Here is a 19,267-nt window from a genome sequence, read left to right on the forward strand (position 1 = left end):
CACTTCAGCAAAAAGATGTGGTTCAGTACAGAAGATATAATGAGTCATCCAAAATGAATCTGATAATTGTGGAAAATCAACCCAATTCATAACCTGATACCTGAGAGAAGGAATTAACATCAGTGCTTAGCTCCAGGCTGCCCCAGTTTGGGCTCGGAACAGCTGGTAGTTCTCTGCCCAAGTATTTTATTAGAAGACGAAAAGCCCTAGAGCAAGTGCAACTGATCACACACTTGCAGGTAAACAAACACACTGCACATGTAAGAACACTTAACAGAATGCCTCTGCTTATCACTTGACACAGAAGAAAAATGGGCAGTTGCAGAGAGTAATGCGTATCTCTAGAGCAGGCTGGGTGAGACAGCATCCACCGAAAACCCTGGTGACACAGATGAGCCCCTGTCCTGATGGGCTGGACCGTTACAAAGGGGCCCTGTGTAAATGAAAGCCGCATGGATCTCCTTGGGTACACGCTGTACAATTGGTGGTGGGATCTATGTAACCACGTCTGGGACCACGGGCAAACAGATCATGCTGATTAACACGAATTAAATAAAAGATCTCTCTGAAACCATTTGAAAGCATGAAGTTAAAACAGCCTCCTGCAGCCACCCCATTAGAACAGAGATGACAAACTCGGGATGCTGGGGCAGAGAACACAGGACGGCACGCAGCGGTGAGGGCAGAGGCCAGCTCTGACAACGCTGCCACACACACCACCGGATTGCTGCGTTTTGCTGTTTATCTGGTGTTTAAAGCAGGCGATCTGCACAGCTCTGTGCAGGGCTGGGCCCCATCTACCTGCAGCTCCTCGGAACTGCCTGCAGGTGGATGCAGTCCAAAAGCTGAAGGCGTTATGGCATCTGACATGGCGCTTTTAACAAAAATAACCATGCGGCCTTGTTTAGTTGGGGATGCACCAGGCCAGGTGGCTGTTGTCCCTCATCTCACAGCACAGGGGGTGCCCAGGGCTCCGGGGGCACGGTGCCACCTCAGCCTCACGCCCGTTAACGAAAAGCAGCTTTCCCCATGGCTTCCCGGCAGCTCCAGCCATTGGGATCGATTACTGCGCACCTGCAAAACACTCTCATTTCTGACTATGCTGAAAGGCGAAGCATTAGGCAGACAAATGAGCTTCGTGTTGACAGTTAAACACCTCTCCAGCCGACCGCTTATCCCACTGGGCTTTGGAAACACCCGTTTCTTTTCCGGCTCGTTTAAAAGCACTGGAACAGGCTGCCCAGGGGGGTTGTGGAGTCTCCTTCTCTGGAGACATTCAAGCCCGCCTGGATACATTCCTGTGTACCCTCATCTAGGTGTTCCTGCTCTGGCAGGGGGCTGGGACCGATCATCTTTCGAGGTCTCTGACATTCTGTGTAGACCCCGTTTTGCAGCCGGAAAGACGCCACGTGACCGCCCCTGGGGGCAGCGCACGCCCGGCTCCAAGATGGCGGCGGGAAGGACTGTGGGGGCGCACAGCGCCGCCTGGCGGCCAAGGAGCGGCCCCGCGCCCTCGCCGGGCGGCGTGCCATGGTTGCCTCGGTAGCGATGGCGCCGGCGCCGCGCCGGGTGCCAGGGTTGCCTCGGTAGCGATGGCGCCGGGCGCGAGGGCGCGCTGAGCCCAGCCGCCCTCCGTAGGCGCCGGGAGAGGCGGGCCGAGCACGCGCGGTGGGCGAACGCGGGAAGCACGTGGTCAGGCGGAGGGGGAGGGAGCGAGAAGGCTGGTCCCGCCCCCTCTCGGGGGGAGCGGCGGGGGGGAGCGCGGGCCAATGAGCACGGCGACAGGCGGAAGCGGGAGGGCGGGGCCGGGCGGGGCGCGGTTCGCGCGCTCCCTGCCGCCCGCCGCCCCTTCCCGCCGGCCGCCGCAGTGGTCGGGCGCGTGTGCGCGGCGCCGTGTCCCGCCGTGCCCCCGCCCCGCCCCGCCCGGCCTTTCCGCCCGGCCTCGCAAGGTAAGAGGGGCCGCGGCGCCGCTCGGGGCTGCGCGCGGGTGGCGGTTGGCGGTTGGGCCGCAGTGCTGAGAAGACGGGAGGGTGAGGCCGGGGCGGGCGCCGCCGCCGGGGGCGGGGGGGCTGGGGGCCGCGGCACGTGGCGGCTCTCCGCCCGCCGGGCACGTGTGGCGGGGTGAGGCGGGCCCGGCCTGGGCTTCCCCGCCCCGGGGCGCCGCCATCGTGCTGCTCTCGCCGCGGGGAGGTGGTTGGGTCCCTCCCGTCCCCCTTCGCGGCCCTTCCCGCCGCCGGGGCTCCGGGCCGACGCTCTCGTTTGCGTGCAGCACCCGCCGCTAGTTCCCCCCACATCTCGACCCCGCCATGGCCGACGAACTCGACTTCACCACGGGCGATGCCGGCGCCTCCTCCACCTACCCCATGCAGTGCTCGGCGCTGCGGAAGAACGGCTTCGTGGTGCTCAAGGGCCGCCCCTGCAAGATCGTGGAGATGTCCACCTCCAAGACGGGCAAGCATGGCCACGCCAAGGTGAGCGGCCCGGGCGGGCTCCGCAGGGCCCGGTGTGTCGCAGCTCCGGGCCCGGCGCTGTCTCTGCAGGGCCGCTGGCCGGGGGGGAGGGTGCAGCGTTTCATTTGGCACAGCGTTCTGGATCCTGCCCGTGCTCTTCTCGCGGCAGCGTCTCGGGTGTCTCTCCAGCCCAGAGTTAGCTCCAGGGCTGCCAGTCACGGAAAAGAGGAAGGATTGAGGACATGTTTTTGGTTTTTTATATTTTTTTTTTTTCCCCTCCCCATTTGTTTAAAAGCTTTAACGCTGATAGTGATAAAAGCTGTTTTTGTAGTGGGGGTAGAGTAAGTTCTGGAAGCGGGGGGCTGATGAAATCACCAGGGCGTGGTTGGATTGTGCTGTCGCTACCCACCGCAGCAATTTTGTGTCTGCCCGGGCTAACAGACTTTTGCTATTGCAGCACTCGAATTCGGTGCTTACTAGAAGTACCCATGTTCTGCTACACGATCCAGAAGAGCTTAGGGGACTATCGTTACCTCTGTGAGCCTGCGCTGACCCAGTTTGGCTGGCTTGGCCTTGCTGGTTCTTTCCTTTTTTCAGCATTGAGCAAGGAGTACCTTCCCCCTCCTGCGTCCCAGCAGGGACATTCTTAGCTGCTGTCTGGGGCTGCAGCCCTGCTGCCTGAGCAGTTGGTTTGTGCAGCTGTCCAGAGCTTGGACCAAGGCTAGACTCCCCTTTTATTCATTCAGCAACACTTTTTGGTGGGTATAATTGAGTTTAGCAACAGATCTGTTACAACCATGGACTAATTACAGTTGTAAGTTTTCACAACTTTGTATGATAATTTATCAAACCTAGAGTATACCAAGCCCTAGCTGATTTTTTTCCTTGCTCCTTCCACTTGTGTGTTTTGTTTCCTTGTTTTTGGTGGGTTATTTGTGTGTGTTTGTATATGGTTTTTGTTTGGGGGGGGGGGTCTTGTTTGTTTTTTTATGTTTTGTGTTATTAGACTGATTCAGTGTTCTTAAGTACTGAAACAGTTGTGGAAGGACCCAAGAACTGGTAATAAAAGTGCTGGCTGCAGGGGGCAGCTGCTGCTAACATGAAGGGAGGTGGGAGTTGCTTTAATCTCTGTGCATGACCACCTCTTATTTTTTCTTAACCTTCACATCGTCACTGATACTGCTCTGTTTCTCAGAAAAGCTAGAACTTTAAGCATTCTCTTAACAGCTGCACTCTCTGAGTTTTCGTTTGTTGTAAAACTGCAGGCAGCTACGGAAGATAAGAGTGACTGAGCTTTCTTCTGGTGTCGTGTTTCTGTAGTGTCCTGTAAAAGGGTATGAGAGGCCTTCTCTCAGTGCTTGGGCTGCTTTTGTACCGCAAGCAAAGCGTCTAGGCAGAATCTGGAATTACTTGTGATCTCTTAGAAAACTGCATGGAACCTTCAGCACTGATGGCAATGGCACCTTGCTTCTCTAGGACCAACAGTAACCATTGTTATTTTTACTTTCCTGTAGGTCCACTTGGTTGGTATCGATATCTTCACTGGCAAAAAATATGAAGATATTTGCCCATCAACTCATAACATGGATGTTCCAAATATCAAGAGGAATGATTACCAGGTGAGTTAACAGTCACTGTGTCCTCCCACACATTGAGAGGCTTTCTACTCCTAATACCACATGTAAACTCCTCTTCATCCCAAAACTTGCCTCTTCATTCTGACAACCATACTTTATTAATTAAACTTGCCTGTCTGGACATGACATTGCTGAACTTGTAGCATTGACTGAGTTGTTAAAACTGTGAGAGCTCCTTACTGTACTAATGGTCTCACGTTACAGTAGCAATCTTTAGAAATGACAGGTAATAGACGTAATTCAGAACAGCATTTTTTCTGGCTCGTATTGTAAGGTCACTTCTTTATTCTTTGCGGTATTGGCATATTTTAGAATCTGGAGAGAGGTTATCCCTGCTGCAAGTTATTATTAGTTAAAGGACAATCAAGATTTCACTTCAAGTAAATTTGAATCTAAGGGCATATCATCATTTAAAATTTCACCCTTACATAGTGTAGACAAATCAACAAGACAGCTTTAAGCTGCACCTGATGCCAATTCTGACTTGCTGTAGCACTTTTTGCTCCTTGTCTGGAAGCTGGCTTTAGTTGATCTCAAATAATTTTGGTGCTCCTGTGCTCTGCTCTGACATATAGGTATGAAGGGAACTTGGCAAACTTTGGTAATGCCTTCTGTGACATGGATAGTGAGTTGGCTATCTTCCCATTGTTGTGGGAGTCATTCTGATCAGGAGCTGATACATCCACATCAGTCAGAATGTTGCAGTTGCTTGAGAAAGCCAAAGTTCAGAGTGTTAGCAACTCTTCAGGACTGCTGGTGCTGTTTAAATAAAGTGTGACTAGCATGTCTTAGGGCTCAGACCTTTCAAGAGATTCTTAATGTTATCTTGGTGATCCTCCTCTCGTCCTTGGGTCCTTGTTGCTACTGAAATACTTGCTGTTTATCAGAATTTTTAGGGCTGCCTTTTGGGTTCACTGTTACATGTTCCAGGTTGTCTAAAGTGCTCTGTCGGAAGAGCTGTTCCCCTTACCTCAGGCTTTCAGTTAGGCTGAAAACAGTGCTACAAAAGTGGTCCAGGACTTGGTGGATGTTCCCTAATTTGTTCATTAGCCTTCAATATAAATGATGGTTTCTTGTTGTACAAATGAAGATACAGAAGTGTACGGTTCACCGTTATGTACTTTGTACACTTCACAAAAGCCGTGCTGTTCAGCTACTGTTCAGCTACTGTTTCGAATTCACAGATGTAAAAAGCTGAACCAGTGACCTGGAAGGAGCACATCTTCTGACACACAAGGATGGGTTTTGCAGTGCCCCACATAGTAAGAAGTAACCAGCAGGGTTCTGGTGATCCAGATAGCAGACTGGCTTTTGCTACAGTAGCCTCTAACTCTGTCCTCTCAACTGTTGTTAAAAATTAGGTTCTTAACTGTTACAAAACACAGTACTAAAGAATTAATGTAACAGGTAGAGTTCACTGTACCTCTTGGTTATCTTCAGCTTCTGCCTATTAGTGACTGACCACTGATGTTAAAACTTCTCTTCACAGCTGATAGGGATTCAGGATGGGTATCTCTCCCTGCTGACAGAAAGCGGTGAAGTTCGTGAGGATCTAAAGTTACCAGAAGGGGATCTTGGCAAAGAAATAGAAGGGAAATTCAATGCCAATGAAGATGTGCAGGTAAGCGTAAAGGGCTAATGAGAAGAGTTATGCTTAATTCTATTTAATTATACAATGAAGAAGTAATCTTCTGATATTGATAATTTGTATCTTTACATGAAGAGTGGGTTAGAAATATGGGAACTGGTCCTTTGAGATGTAGGATGTTTGGCTTGGAGCACTCAATAGGGCACTGAAGCCCAGCTCAGTTGACAGTGAGGTGATATAGGTGTCCCTCAGATGTCTAGATAAATTCTGTCAGTGCTGTCCGCAAAGTCCTCCAGGCTTTGTTAAGCAGGACCAAATGTAGAGCTTTGCGACATAGCTCGAGTAATTGCTGTGTTAGCAAACCTGTCTGCAAGGAGCTCTGCAGACTGTAGGCTACACCGGCCACACCATTTGCTACTTTGGCTCTATTGCAGGAGCTTGTTTGTCTTCCTCTGAACCTCAAGCTGCCAGCAGAAGAGCAAATTGGTGGGAAAGTCGTATAATGACTGGATTTTGCCAGCTTTGGCTTCCTCTTTTTCTTCTAGAGACAGAGGGGATAGCAATTAAAATGTGAATGTCTGTAACTTCTCAGAGCGCTTCCTCTGGCATGGGTTGGAGCTCACCTACCTGTCTTTTTCTTCCAGATATCCGTCATAAGTGCAATGAATGAAGAATGTGCTGTAGCCATAAAGCCTTGCAAATAAAGAGGATCGCCAGGCTCGGGCAAGTGCTCAGGTCTGGACAAACCACAGATCTATAAATTTGGTTCTTATTGTCACCAAAGCTCTGGCCTTCACAAGCAACCTCATTTCTTTTTCGAATTGTTAAAAAGCAGTGCTGGATTCTGGATTAGTGTTGCAGGCTAACTGGCAGTTTTCAAAATCACTGAGATTTTAATTCCTTAATCGTAACTATTTTAACATTCCTGTGGGTTTCAACTATGGATCTAAGAAACCAATCAGGTGTTACTAGTGGATATATTTTTATTTGCTTGAGCAAAACAGTGTTTGTCTGTATGAACAGACAAAATACAGTATTCAGGGGCTTTTAGATAAGCTGGTAGGTATCTACGATTATAAAGTGACCTGGAGCACAAATAGTATTTTTCTTGACATGTTTAGGTAGAACTGACAATAAAAGTAGCTTTTTTTTTTTTTTTAAGCTTAAGTATTTTGTGGATTGGGACTCTTGCAGAACTGTAGGTGCCAATCGCAACTTTTAGACCAAGAAACTCAAGTGATCAAAAACGCCAGCTGGCTTCACCAAGCCCCAGTGGCCATGTGCAACTTAACTGTATTACCTCTGTATTCTTCTTTGCCAACTCGTTGGCTTATTGTAATTATAAAATGGTGTCAAAGCCTATCTGTGGTTTAGGCAGGCAGTTGGAATTTTGGGTAGATATGGTGAGGCCAAGGGGACACAAAGGTGAGAATGGATGTTAAAGCTATAGACTTTCACTCGAGGCCTTTGTCAGACTTGAAAAATAAAATAGAAAAATGCAGTTCAATTGCTTTCCTTTATTATCTTAAACTATAAAAGGGTGACAAACTCCATGGGAATCTGTTGCAGTGCTTCCAGCTTTAGGTTTTAATCTTCAGGTTCAGACCATATTTTTGTAGCACAGGGACCACATGTTTTTCAAAAAGTGGGACAAACTGTAGCATTGAGCCTAAACTAAATGCATGCGATTCTTTTTTAAAAAAATAAAACTATTGTATTTTCAAAATATAGACTTGACAGACAATACTGAACAACCATAGCTTAACTATAAAAGTTAATAAATTGCTAGGTAGATATGAAAGATAGCTCCTATCCAAGGGAGTTCCGAGTCATTGAAACACGCATGCATGCCTCTAACTAGTTAGTAGCTTAACAGGCAAACACAAGGCTTCACAGAACTAGTCATGGAAGGATAACTAGCCTACTCCTGTTTAAGGTGTTCAACTTTGAATTCTAAGACTTGGTGACTCTTCATGAGTGGGAAACTTCCCTAGCCTGTGGCTCAAACATCTTTTCACAGTCAATAAATTGTTTCATGAACTTACCTTAAGCTTCAGTGGCTGTTGGCTAACAGAGGACAACTAGTAAACACATGGCATGCTGCCCTGGACAGCATACACAGTTCACATGCTATTGGCAGCAAGATTCAGGCTTCATGCTGCTGTTAACTGCTTAAAATGTTTTCAGCTTAATAGTATGTACTCTCTAATCCCCAAAGGGCTAATGGCAACTGTCCTGCACTGTCCTCATACATATTGTGGCAGGGCTTAGCAAATCTTGGTGGTCTAACATAGATGGCAAAAACATGCATTTTCCACAGGCTTCTCACGATGGGGAGAGCAGTACAGTGAGAACAAAGACAGCAATAAACATACTCTGGTAATAAAGCACAGTTACCTGGGACACCTGGCAGAAGGAGGATACTGCCACATGCTCTTGTTGAGCACAGTACATGTTGCAGGTGTACTCTATAAAGAGCACCTTGACTGAAATGGTAAAATACCTTTTAAAAAAAGCTGTAGATGCAAGAGATTGAAATGTGTTAAGAATACTTTTGAAGTGCATGCTGAGTAGCTCAGGCTACTCTGCACCATGCTCCTTTCTGCCTCTCCATCAAACTGGTACCTAACAGACAGGCTTTGTTGGCTTTGGAGGTGTCTGTGAAACCACTGGTGATGGTCTTGGCAGCAAGCTGAGCTGTGTGACATCAGATGGGAAGTCATAGGTTGCTATGTCAAACTAATGCAAGTTCTAATGCTATCACCACATTAAAATACTTATAATATGCTTGAAAACTACAAGACTTGGATTTGTCCTTGTTCTGGTAGTGCTTTAGTCTACTTTCAGGTGCCTGTCTGTCCTCTAAAACCTTGTTGGAAGACAAGTATTTAATGCCACTGGCCCACAGTCTAAGCATCTGTTTAGACTGGAAGCTCTCTGGGACAAGAGCTGTTTTTTGCCCTGTTCCTACAAGTGGGGTCCTGGTCTGACTGGAGTTTTCAGGTACTACAGCAATCTAAAGAGAGAGGCTTTATGATCTCCAGCTTGTTGGAAGAGCCCTCCTTGGGATGTAGGGATGTCCTTCTATTGCAACCTTCAGTTCTGCAAGATTTAAATTATTAAGTACTTCATTATTAGTTTTGCTCTTATATACTTAGTTGTCTTTTGTGAAGCACTTCGAACACTATGGAAGTGCAGAGCATTGGCTTATCATGCATGAAATTTCCCATAGTAGGTAAATACATAAGCATGAGTCTTAAGCATAATCTCCAAGTTTCAGTAAGGCTAAAAGTTGCTTCTAAATTAGAACATGAATATTCAAAGCATTTTTTTCCAAAGTAAGATGTTTCAGTTTACTGTCAGAATTGTTTGCAACAAACTGTTTGTGATCAGTAGTCCATATAGATGCGTAATCTTTAAGATCCCTAACCAAATGCTTAGCAAAATCCTCCTTTCATAGCTTTACTTTAAAACAAATCTTACCAATGTACTTGTTCTGTAGTACTCTCATAACGCTTAAATTGTGTCAAAACAGAAAACTATAACCTTCTAATAACTGATGCAGTTGCTTAGAGGCTGTGAAAACTAGGAAGTGAAGAAAAGTATTTCCACTCCAAGTAATGCATTTTTTTTATGGCTCCAATTCATTGAGTTTCTCTTCTTTACAGAATTGGAAAGACTGCAGAATTTCCTGCCTCAAATGTTGGCAAATAATACTTTAAGATTTCAATAGATCCTTCCAATTTTTGCTTATAATGGTGGTTTTTCAACTAGGCTCTTGCTAGTTGAGCCGTGTTCTCAGGGCTGTTTTTTTTTTTAAGAAGTTAGCTGAGTTTCATTGTTTTAATGTAACTGCTTTCAAGCCTCTTGGAGGTTTTTCTAATCCACAGTGTACCCAGAAATGGTGCACAATCTGTAATTTCACAATACAGGTAATTTTACATAATCTGTAAAGAAGTCACATTTGTTGACAGCTCAAACTCATATGGTTACTGCAGGTCAGTTTTACAGAATTCAAAATTCAATCAATCCCACTGTTTTTTGGTTTTTTGCCTTTTTTTTTTTTTTTTGGTTGAGTAATTTAGAATGTAGTTTGTTACAGTAGAACTAAACTTCAGGAAAAAAAATTACCTTGTTAAGGATATTTTGAGTATGTCATTAATGAAGGCATAGACCCTGGAGGTGTGGTGGGAGGGTGGTGGAGCATTCAGCAGGTCAGCACGGTGCACTGAGGGTGTTTGAAATCTCTCCAGCATCTGCAGTCTGGTCCTATGGTATTTAGCATCTGAGAGTAACTTGGTTTGTGAGCTTAAAAAGAAATATTTGCTATGTAGCGCTGTGTCGCAGAAAACCCATTTTCTCGGTTCTCCTGTGCTGTACATTGTAAGCGTAGCTTGTTTGGTGCGTTTTCAAAAGGCAGGGGAAAGAGGAAGGACGGCGACGAGTCGTTTTACTGGTCATGGCAAAAGCTGACCCCTGTAAATTGCATGCACGGGGAAACGCTGGTTCTCGTGGTTCAAAACTGCGTGTTTTGGGAGCTGTATTTCCAACGCCATGCAAACGATAGGGGGAAAGATGTAAATGTGTGTTTTGCTCCAGAAATAATAAAGTGTGGGTGCTGGGGGAGCTGGTTTTGCTCATGGGCTGTGGGATGATCCATCAGCTCCAGCCCAGCCTGGGCTGCTCACGGGCCCCTCCTGTGAGCCAGAAGCTTCACCGCCGTCGCGGCGCGGCCTGCCACTTGTACGAGAGCGAGAGAAACGCTTGCGTTCCTGTCCGACAGAAATAAAAACCGGGAAATAAAGTTAAATAAAAACGGTGACTCATTCATGCTACAGACGCATCTGGTGCCTGTTTGTGCGGCGGACAGCGCGCGGGGCCTCCCAGCGTGCCTTGCGCTGCCACGCCCCGCGCGCTTGCGTGGTGACGTCATGGCAGGCTATAAAAGCGCCGCGTGCCCCACGCTACTTCCTTTCATCCGAGCGCGGCGGCGGGAGCATGGCGCCGGTGAGTCCCGGGGGGTGAGGGGCTGCGGGGCGGCTGGCGGCCTTCCCGCCGCCCTTACCAGAGGACCTCTCCCCGAGAGGGCCTGGCCAGGCTGGCAGCCGGCCGGGCCCGGGCTGACTGCAGTGGGCCCCGCTCTCCAGGCGGTGTCGGCCCGGGCCGGCGCTCGTAAGACGGGGCAGCCTCTGTAATAACGAGCTTTTCGGGTGTGGGTTGTTAACGTTGGAGTTTTTTTCGGTGTTTTAGCAAAAGGACAGGAAATCTAAGAAGTCAACCTGGAAGTTTTGCCTTGACTTGACCCATCCTGTGGAAGATGGAATTTTTGATTCTGGGAATTTTGTAAGTCGTGGTTTTGCTCATACTTACGGTGCATAATATAACAACAGCCTTAATGCAGTACGATAACTGAAGCTGAAGTGTTACATTTTGAACTAGTAAAATCAACAGTTGTACTTTAAATTACCAGCACTTTTTGAAAGTTTCTTGAGTTTAGATGTCTTTTACAGACAAGATGGTTCATACCTGTCCATTAATAAACTGGCTTATATTTAATCCATTTAATCCTGTTTTAACACGGGAGTTATTTTTTTCAATTTCACACTGTAAAATCTTACTGCATTGTAAATACTTGCTATGAGGACATAAGTGAATGGTGATTTTAATGTTGCTCTGTGGCTAGGGTCCCTTCCCTAGTTCGTACCTAGGGTGCCCTTCCCTAGTGTTCTATTTCTTTAATGTTGAAACAGGAACAGTTTCTAAAGGAGAAGGTTAAGGTCAATGGAAAAACTGGGAATTTGGGCAACACCGTTCACATTGAACGTCTGAAAAACAAGATCACGGTGACATCGGAGAAGCAATTTTCTAAAAGGTTGGTACAAGTTTCCTTTTGTTGTATTTGTGGTAGTGGATTTTGAACAGTCATGTTGAACATGGTGCAGTTACAGTGTGTACAAAGAAGGTGTTAGTGCTAACCCTCATAGCTTTAATAAATGTAATTCAAGCAAATCTCTACTTTTAGATTTTTTAAAAACTACTTCTTAAAAGAGCAGACTTGATTACAAATTAGTGCTCCCTCTAGTGTAAGCACAATAATACAGAGCTGCTTTATATAGGTTGTTGGAAATATATTATTGAGGAAAGAGATACTTTTAAAAGTCATGCTGAATTTGTGACATGGCTGGCTGTTTTATTACTTAATAGGTTGTATTAAAATGCATGCGTATGCAGTACACATTGTGGAGGAACCCCTTAAGTGAAGCCTTAAACTGCCTGGTATGTTGGTTGGGTCATGCAGCAGGTGGGTGCACTGGTTAGAGGAGTGGTTCCTTCATTTCACAGATCCAGATGCACCGATATCTGTTGTGTTAGGCCAAGGTTTACAACCACTTCTCAATGCTTTTGAGTTACTGGTGTTGTGCTATGTTGTCAAAAAGCACCAAATAATAAATTCTTAAGTATCTGGAACGAAAATATACTTTTATTATCTGTTATATATGATTTTTTTTATTTCTGGATATACTTAGTGTGCAGTGTTGCCCTGCTAGACCTGTCTTGGCCAGAGTGCAGACAGCAGGCAGTATGAGTTGGTAAATGAGACAGTTCTAATGTATAATTACTGCTTTTAAGGTACCTAAAATACCTCACAAAGAAGTACCTCAAGAAGAACAATCTGCGTGACTGGCTTCGCGTTGTCGCGTCTGACAAGGAGACGTATGAACTGCGCTACTTCCAGATTAGTCAAGATGAAGAAGGATCAGAGTCTGAGGAATGACTGAAGCTTCACTTCAAACTCAATACAGCGTACAAAAGACTAGAACATCTATTTATAAGAACACTTAACTTATTGGTGAATAAAGATTTTGTACCCTGTTTGACAGAGCGTGGTTAGTTGTCCATCCTTTTTCTTAAATTCTAATTAAAGGCCAGCACAGGGAATCATTTGATTTGCAGTTTTCCTTCCATTGCTAGAAATTGGGGCTGTTCCACATGGCATCAGTGAAAGTCCAAGTAGAAAAGAGCTGAGCCCTTCGCCCAGGACATATGTAGGACAGTTACATCAGTATTTAATTTTTTAAACAATTTATTTTCACAAATGATTTATGAGGAGCTAATTCTATAATATTTAATAAAAATTAATTAAAAAAAATTTAATAAAGATTTTATTTTTGCAGCTAAATCATTAACTGGTTATAGTATTCCTGTGTATAGCCACAAGTCAAACTGGAGTATAATGAGCAGAGATTCGTTAGCCGGGTTCATATTAAATGGACAAGAAAGGAAGTAGAGATGAATTTCATTGCCGGCACCTGGCGGAAACAAAGGGAGCAGCGAGATGTGCTTTAATGGTGACAGTGACTGAACCCCATTAAATCCATACAGATGTTTCTACTTTTGTGATGGTGTATTTTATGCTTCTTTAATTTGATTTCTGGGATTATTTCTTTAGTACAAGAAGCAGGTTCTTCATTGAAACACAAACACTCCAGATCCTGTAAACAAGTTATTTTGTTCGTGTACTAGCAAGATAAATTAGATCAGTTTTCACTAAGAAAAAGGGACATTTGTGAGGCTGCAGTTGCAGTAACTGTTGCATTTCAGTACCATGTTCTGTCAAGCCCGTAGAGTACCCTGCACAGAATTAATTACAACACTTGCTCCCAGGTTCCTGTGCAGTGGTGAACTCCGGGGTTAGTAATGCCATATTTGTTTAATATTGTAGAACAGGGCTGGGTGTAGGCTCTGATATTGAACTTTGTGCTTGAACAAATTGGCTCTGGCTGAAGCATGCCTACTAAATTGTTTAATTACATGATTTTGTTATTATTTCAGCATTGTTTTTTGCTAGCAAACCTTTGAGACAGATTGTTTAGAGAGTTGCCGAAGCACAAAGCAATGTATTAACAGTCACGTGACAAGCGCTTGTGGTACCTAAATTTAGATGAAAAGTAGAGAAGAGGAGATGAATTGTCAGAAGCCCTGGGGTCTCATTTGTAATTTTTCAATTTGCTTCAGCAGCTGTTCCTGAAGTTGTGGCTGAGGGAGACGGGAGGAAGCAGCAGTGGAACAGCAGCTACTTGTGTAATCTCTGCTGTGTTGGTTTGTTTAATTTTGCTGTTTCTGAGCTTGCGAAAGGGAGGGAGCAGGGTCTGTGACTGGCTGCAAGGCTGTGGATTATTTCCTAGCTCGTTTATGTTGTGCTTCATGTGCCTCTGTGGAAAGAACTTAAAACACCTGAAGTCCTGCCACAGGATAACACCGGAGTGCTGCCTCGGAACTTCTGTTCAAGAAAAAACAGACAGTTTTTAAGCAACAATTGAAGGTGGCAATGTCCTTCCTCTTCTGGAAATCCAAAAGATTGTTAATGCTTTTTAAAAGTAGCTGCAGTGCTGGTAGTTAATACTGTGTTGAACAAGCAAATTGTTTCTCACAGTAAAGCTGCAACTATTTGAAAACCTCTGCTCTGTTTTCTTAGCTAGAGTAAGTTAAGCAAAGCAGGGTATGACTAACACTTGTATTTCAAAAATCCATCCCCACCTGTTGTTTCAGAGTTACTTTTTCTTTTTTTTATGTGACAACACATCCATTACACTGGACTGACACAACAAAACTGCTCTGATTAAACAGAACAAGCACAAACACAACCGGAGCTAATGGGATCGCGCTGCCTGGTTATCGTTCCTGTTGCAGTGTGTGGTTGTAGAGCCTGGCAGATAAAAATGGTCGTTAGTCAAAAGATTGGAAAACAAGGCCTGGCATTTCAAGGAGAGCAAGTTATTACACAGCTGTATTTGGGGGGAAACTGCCAAAGTGATCCTGTGAGCTGTGTTACTGAGCTTCACTGCAGCAAGGATGGAATTACTTTAACTGATGCTCAAAAACATTTGAAAAATATAAAATTCCACATTTCTGATAACAATAGTAAGTGCAGCTCTAGAGTGCTTAATAAATCGAGGAAAAAATTTCTTCCTCTTTAGCTAGCAGCCATTTTTTGCTTTATCCCTGCATTGCTGCCCAAGCTCTGCGGTCTGTACCCAGAGCCGCCCCTCCAGCTCTGCTCTTCGGAGCCTGTGGGCTTTATTGGGTCAGTGGAATCAGTCAAGGTGTGTTAAGAAACCACAAATAGGAGGGTTTTAATTTAAATTGAGTGTTTACAGTACATTTTTTGATTGTTTTGTGGAGAAAAAGTTAGCTGGAGTACACAGACAATAAGCTGATCTCAGACAAAGCTTCAGAAAAATTGTGATTCATAATTTCATGTATTTCATAGCTGAAGAGGCCAGGTGTAATGCAGGTGGGAGGCAGGAAACAAACCTGTTATTGTTCACTTAAGGTAATTAATACAACTTACCCAGATTAGGATCGAAGTGAGCTTTTTTAAAAGCCACAGGTCACCATTTCTCTGATAGTTGGCAGGGTCTCGCTCACTGCGATGGCAGCTCTGCTGCGCCAGGAGCTGCCAGGTACCTTCATCATGGACCTGGCATGACGATTGTTTTTTTCCCAGCTAGAATCTGCTGTAAAATAACCAGTTTAATTCATCTTTGTTTTGAAAGTTAAAATATCCCAAACAGCTTGAAAATGGCGAGGATTGACTGTCAGAATTTTCCATATTTAATGCTGGAGAATAGCCCAGAAAAGCTCAGCTCAAGGGCGGGATGGGCTCTCCTCCTGCATCAAACAGATTATGAAGTTGCTGGAAAAATAATGCACCCACCATGTGAAAACTTAACAGGTGACAGGGGCTGCTGCTGAGTTCAGGTCCCTGTCACTCCTCAGTAACGTGCTCCGGTCTCAGATGATGCTCAGGGCACTTTTGGATTTCCAGAAGGGATGAGCACAAAATGCAGGACGAGCGAGTGCTCCGGGAGCATCGCTGTGGCCAGGGCCAGCGCCTGTGAGATCAGGACTCAGGAAAGTAATGGCATCATAATTCTTAAAAGGCTTTAATATAGCCAAAATTATGTATTTATATGTATATATAAATAACCCCTTTTAAATTTTACAGTAATCGTTTCTCCCCTTCATTTCGTAAAAAGTGTTTTCGCTGCACTCTTCCAAATAAAATCAGTTTATGAGAGACCTCCCACACATGCAAAATTTCAATGCCTAGCAAATAAGAAAAAGTAACAGAGATTTATAAGCACAAGAGCTATGATGTGGCTGTTGCCAGAGCAGCGCTGCTTAAGCTATTTGTGTATAAGCATACAAAGATATGATATTTGTGCATCATCAGTTTCTGTCACCTCTACTGCAGCAAAATTTTCACTGACTTCCATTAAAGAAAGAAAACAAAACAAACCACAAACAACAAAAAAGAAAGAAAAACCCAAACCAAACCAAAAAAACACCACCAAAAAAACCCCAAACAAACAAAAAAAACACCACCAAAATACCACAAAGCAAAACAGGATTTCACCTACCCTAACCACCACTAGTGACAGTCGCTTCCAAATGTCCTTGTGTGTCTTGTCAGCTTTCTGTCCACTTGCCCTTCTGGCCTATATCCACATCAGAAAATAGCTTTATCATTCACTCGAATGTAGTAAGATCAGAAATAAAGAGGTAAATAATAGCAGGAGATATCTGAAAAATGTGTTAGGGTACTAATGTACAAATAGACCCAGTGTGTGGTGGGTATTAAAGGAGGCACAAACTCAAAATATTCACATAACATCAGCACAAAGTAATTAGAAACAGAGAGGCCCATGGAAAAATAAATACTCAATAATAGCTTCAATGTACCCAACAGCAGGAAATAAGCTTCAGTGGTGAGAGTGATCTGATTACACCAAATACAGATAAAAATAAGGAAAAATTGTTTCTCTCCAAAGACAAAAACGAAATGGAGAATTCTTATGAGGCAGCAAGTTGGGCATCCATTGCCTTTAGAGACATCTTCTGCCTCCCCATTATCACTATTAATATTCATATCACTATTAATATTCCCAACTAGGGCAATAAAATATGTTTTATTTTATATGGATATGTTTGATATTGGAAGTAGAGCCTTCATCCCATGGACTTTAATAGCTGCGTCAGGTGATGTGTCCTGGCACGATCCCCATCCCATGAGCAAGTGGCTGTGATTCCCATTAGCAGGGTGAGAGTTTATTCCTGGCAGGGTAATCGGGGGGCACAGATCGCTGCCCAGCTGTCCTGTGGACACAGGGGTACCTAAATTCCCATGGAATGTACGTTTTTTGGCAGGATGCTGGCAGAAAGCCGCTTTGAGGCTTGGCTTGGTGCAGCAGCTGCAATTTGAGCCCTAATTCTTGCTGAGGCTGCTGCTGGAGCGCAATGCTGTTGCAGAGTTCAAACCGTAGGTGGGAGGAGCAGCTCGGGAATAACTGGGCCAAGCAGCTCAAACATACCCTAAACTCTCTTCAAACAGCATCCTATAAAGCCCTCAGAGAGGGCAAAGGGATTCAGGTGCAAAAAGCTGCCACCAGCTCCTCCAAGCCTGGAAACTGCCTTTAGCAGCTTTTTGCACCTGAATCCCTTTGCTCTGGGGACTAATAAACTCACAAAGTACCATAGAGCCACCAGCTGGGAAGGATTCTGCATTGTTGTCCATCCAAGCTGGATTTAAATGAGCAATTAAGAGAAAAATACTTTAATATTCTAATTAACAATTAATTAGTTTTTGTACAGGATCAATCCAAGCCCAAGTGCATGTGTAGAGCCCAGGGTTGTGCACAGAGCATGAACATGACCATGTCACAGCAATATCAAACCCATATGCATTTTAAATATAATTATTATGTGTAATAGTGATTATAACAATGACATATATAATACATAAAATATATAGATAATTTATAAATTGTATATGTATATGAATATTATATGTAAATATAATATATACATATAGAATAATATAATTATACATATAATCCCTTTCAGAGGACAGAGACAACTGCAGCAGGTGCTGACAGCACTGCTCTGAACCTGAGCTTGCAATGAGCACTGAGCCACCACACAGCTCCAAACATCATCAACATATCTCTGTAATTACACGCTGCAGCCACAGAAGTATAACTGCATATTTGGTGGCAGCCCTGAGCATCGCACCTTGGGTCTGGGACACGCTTTATGGCACTTAGAGGTTAGTGCGGAAAGGAAATCTGCTTTGTCTCACTGACTTCTGACCTTCAAACTCACCCTGGAAAGCTCAGGAGGGCTCTTTTCCTCTCCCCCAAACACAATAAAGAGGCACAAAGCAACCAGTGTTTTTACAGGTGCAGAATTATCTGCAGAGTTTGTGATATAAAGCTGCAACTTTTCTGCTCAGGAAAAAGCAGGAGCCTGTTTCTAACATCAGTCATCAAAAAAAAAAAAAAAAATCAATAAAGCCCACAAAACCATAAACTGGGAAAAAATAACAAATTTGGTTCCAATATATTTTGGGGGGGCTTCTCTGCAGCCCCTTACAAAGCAATACCATTAGCGGGGTGCCCTGGGAAGGGGGCGCAGGGCAGGATTGCTGGGACCTGGTGCAGAAACAGCATTTTGCTGCTGTGCACAAAAACCTCCAGGCTGGGCTCTGGGGAGAGCTCTGCTTGACAGCGGAGAAGTTGCCACTGTCATTGCCTTAATTCCTTTGGGTGTCTCATGTTGCACACAGCAAAGTAAAAAGGATCATGATTATAATATATATGGTTATATGTGCTATCCTGCACTTTCCTGAGCCCCAGAAGCAGCTGGGATGCCTAATTCCCTTTAAAACAAATGACATTCCTGTGCCAACACACACAACCACAGGTAGTTTTGCAAATGGACCTCACAGATATCAGCTCAAAAAATGAGTCCTCCAGGGCAGCTGCAGCAGCACCATTCCTGTGCCCCTGGGGGAACAGATAAGAGCAGTGTTTCCAACATAAATGCTGACCATAAGCTAGGATCAGTGCCCAAGGGATGGATGAACAAAAACACGGGTGCAGTTAAAATCCCTACAAGTTTGCTCATTGCTCTTCTTCTTACCAGACAGCTCCCGGAGCCACCAAGGTTTGAGCTGCGATGCTTGAAGATGTGCTGGTTTGGAGGAAGATGACTTGCTGCAAGCCAGGGACAGCAGGGCTGGTCGCCTGTGCTGGGCAGTGTGACTCTGGCCCGGACCACAAACCAAGGAACCTGGTGGTGAAATGATCACAACCAACCTGTGAAGAAAGAGATAGTTGCTGAAATGCATGAGAGAATAAAATCAAAGCAATGCACTTGGAGAGTTACGGTGGGCAATCCATACGAGGCAACAGGGACTGTTAATTCATTATTTACCCTGCTATTTGGGACAGCTCTGTGGTTCTTCTTTTAACTTGAAAGTCACTGTACGAGTGTTTATCTGGACTTGGAGGTAAAGGTTAAGCAACGCTCTGCTCATTTTTCATAAAATGTCCCCAGGGTGTGACAATTTATCTGATCCATTGCTCGTGTCAGGGTGTGATAACAGGAGAGCTCGCTTCCAAAATGTACAATGCAGCAGCAAACTCCATCTCTGCTGCACAGGGGGGAAGATCAAGAGGAAAGATCACATTTTGTCCCAAATAGCTGCAGCTGTATCCTGCCCAGGACCCCCCACTGCAGGCAGGAGA

At 44.8% G+C, this 19,267-nt stretch overlaps 2 protein-coding genes across 2 annotated transcripts; both read left to right on the forward strand.

Annotated features, from left to right (window-relative positions):
* Positions 1 to 1,786: 1,786 nt before the first annotated feature.
* Positions 1,787 to 10,512, forward strand: EIF5A2 (eukaryotic translation initiation factor 5A2). Its single transcript, XM_082055783.1, has 5 exons — positions 1,787 to 1,949; positions 2,270 to 2,471; positions 3,965 to 4,069; positions 5,577 to 5,708; positions 6,320 to 10,512. Exons 2-5 carry the CDS (start codon positions 2,307 to 2,309, stop codon positions 6,377 to 6,379), a joined length of 462 nt encoding a protein of 153 aa, XP_081911909.1. The 5' UTR covers positions 1,787 to 1,949; positions 2,270 to 2,306; the 3' UTR covers positions 6,380 to 10,512.
* Positions 10,513 to 10,625: 113 nt separating this feature from the next.
* On the forward strand, positions 10,626 to 12,555 carry RPL22L1 (ribosomal protein L22 like 1). The gene is made up of 4 exons (XM_082055784.1): positions 10,626 to 10,682; positions 10,926 to 11,018; positions 11,426 to 11,547; positions 12,306 to 12,555. Exons 1-4 carry the CDS (start codon positions 10,674 to 10,676, stop codon positions 12,448 to 12,450), a joined length of 369 nt encoding a protein of 122 aa, XP_081911910.1. The 5' UTR covers positions 10,626 to 10,673; the 3' UTR covers positions 12,451 to 12,555.
* The last annotated feature ends 6,712 nt before the right edge of the window (positions 12,556 to 19,267 follow it).

The sequence above is a fragment of the Streptopelia decaocto genome (assembly GCF_964273445.1).
Source record: "Streptopelia decaocto genome assembly, chromosome: 6".
NCBI classification, from domain to species: Eukaryota; Metazoa; Chordata; class Aves; order Columbiformes; family Columbidae; genus Streptopelia; species Streptopelia decaocto.

Excerpts from the sequence above, each read along its gene's own strand:
- EIF5A2 (XM_082055783.1), top strand. The coding sequence starts at position 2,307 with ATGGCCGACGAACTCGACTTCACCACGGGCGATGCCGGCGCCTCCTCC. Across the intron at positions 2,472-3,964 it reads GCAAGCATGGCCACGCCAAG|GTCCACTTGGTTGGTATCGA; the intron begins GTGAGCGGCCCG and ends ACTTTCCTGTAG. Across the intron at positions 4,070-5,576 it reads TCAAGAGGAATGATTACCAG|CTGATAGGGATTCAGGATGG; the intron begins GTGAGTTAACAG and ends TTCTCTTCACAG.
- RPL22L1 (XM_082055784.1), top strand. Across the intron at positions 11,019-11,425 it reads TTTTTGATTCTGGGAATTTT|GAACAGTTTCTAAAGGAGAA; the intron begins GTAAGTCGTGGT and ends ATGTTGAAACAG. Across the intron at positions 11,548-12,305 it reads GAGAAGCAATTTTCTAAAAG|GTACCTAAAATACCTCACAA; the intron begins GTTGGTACAAGT and ends ACTGCTTTTAAG.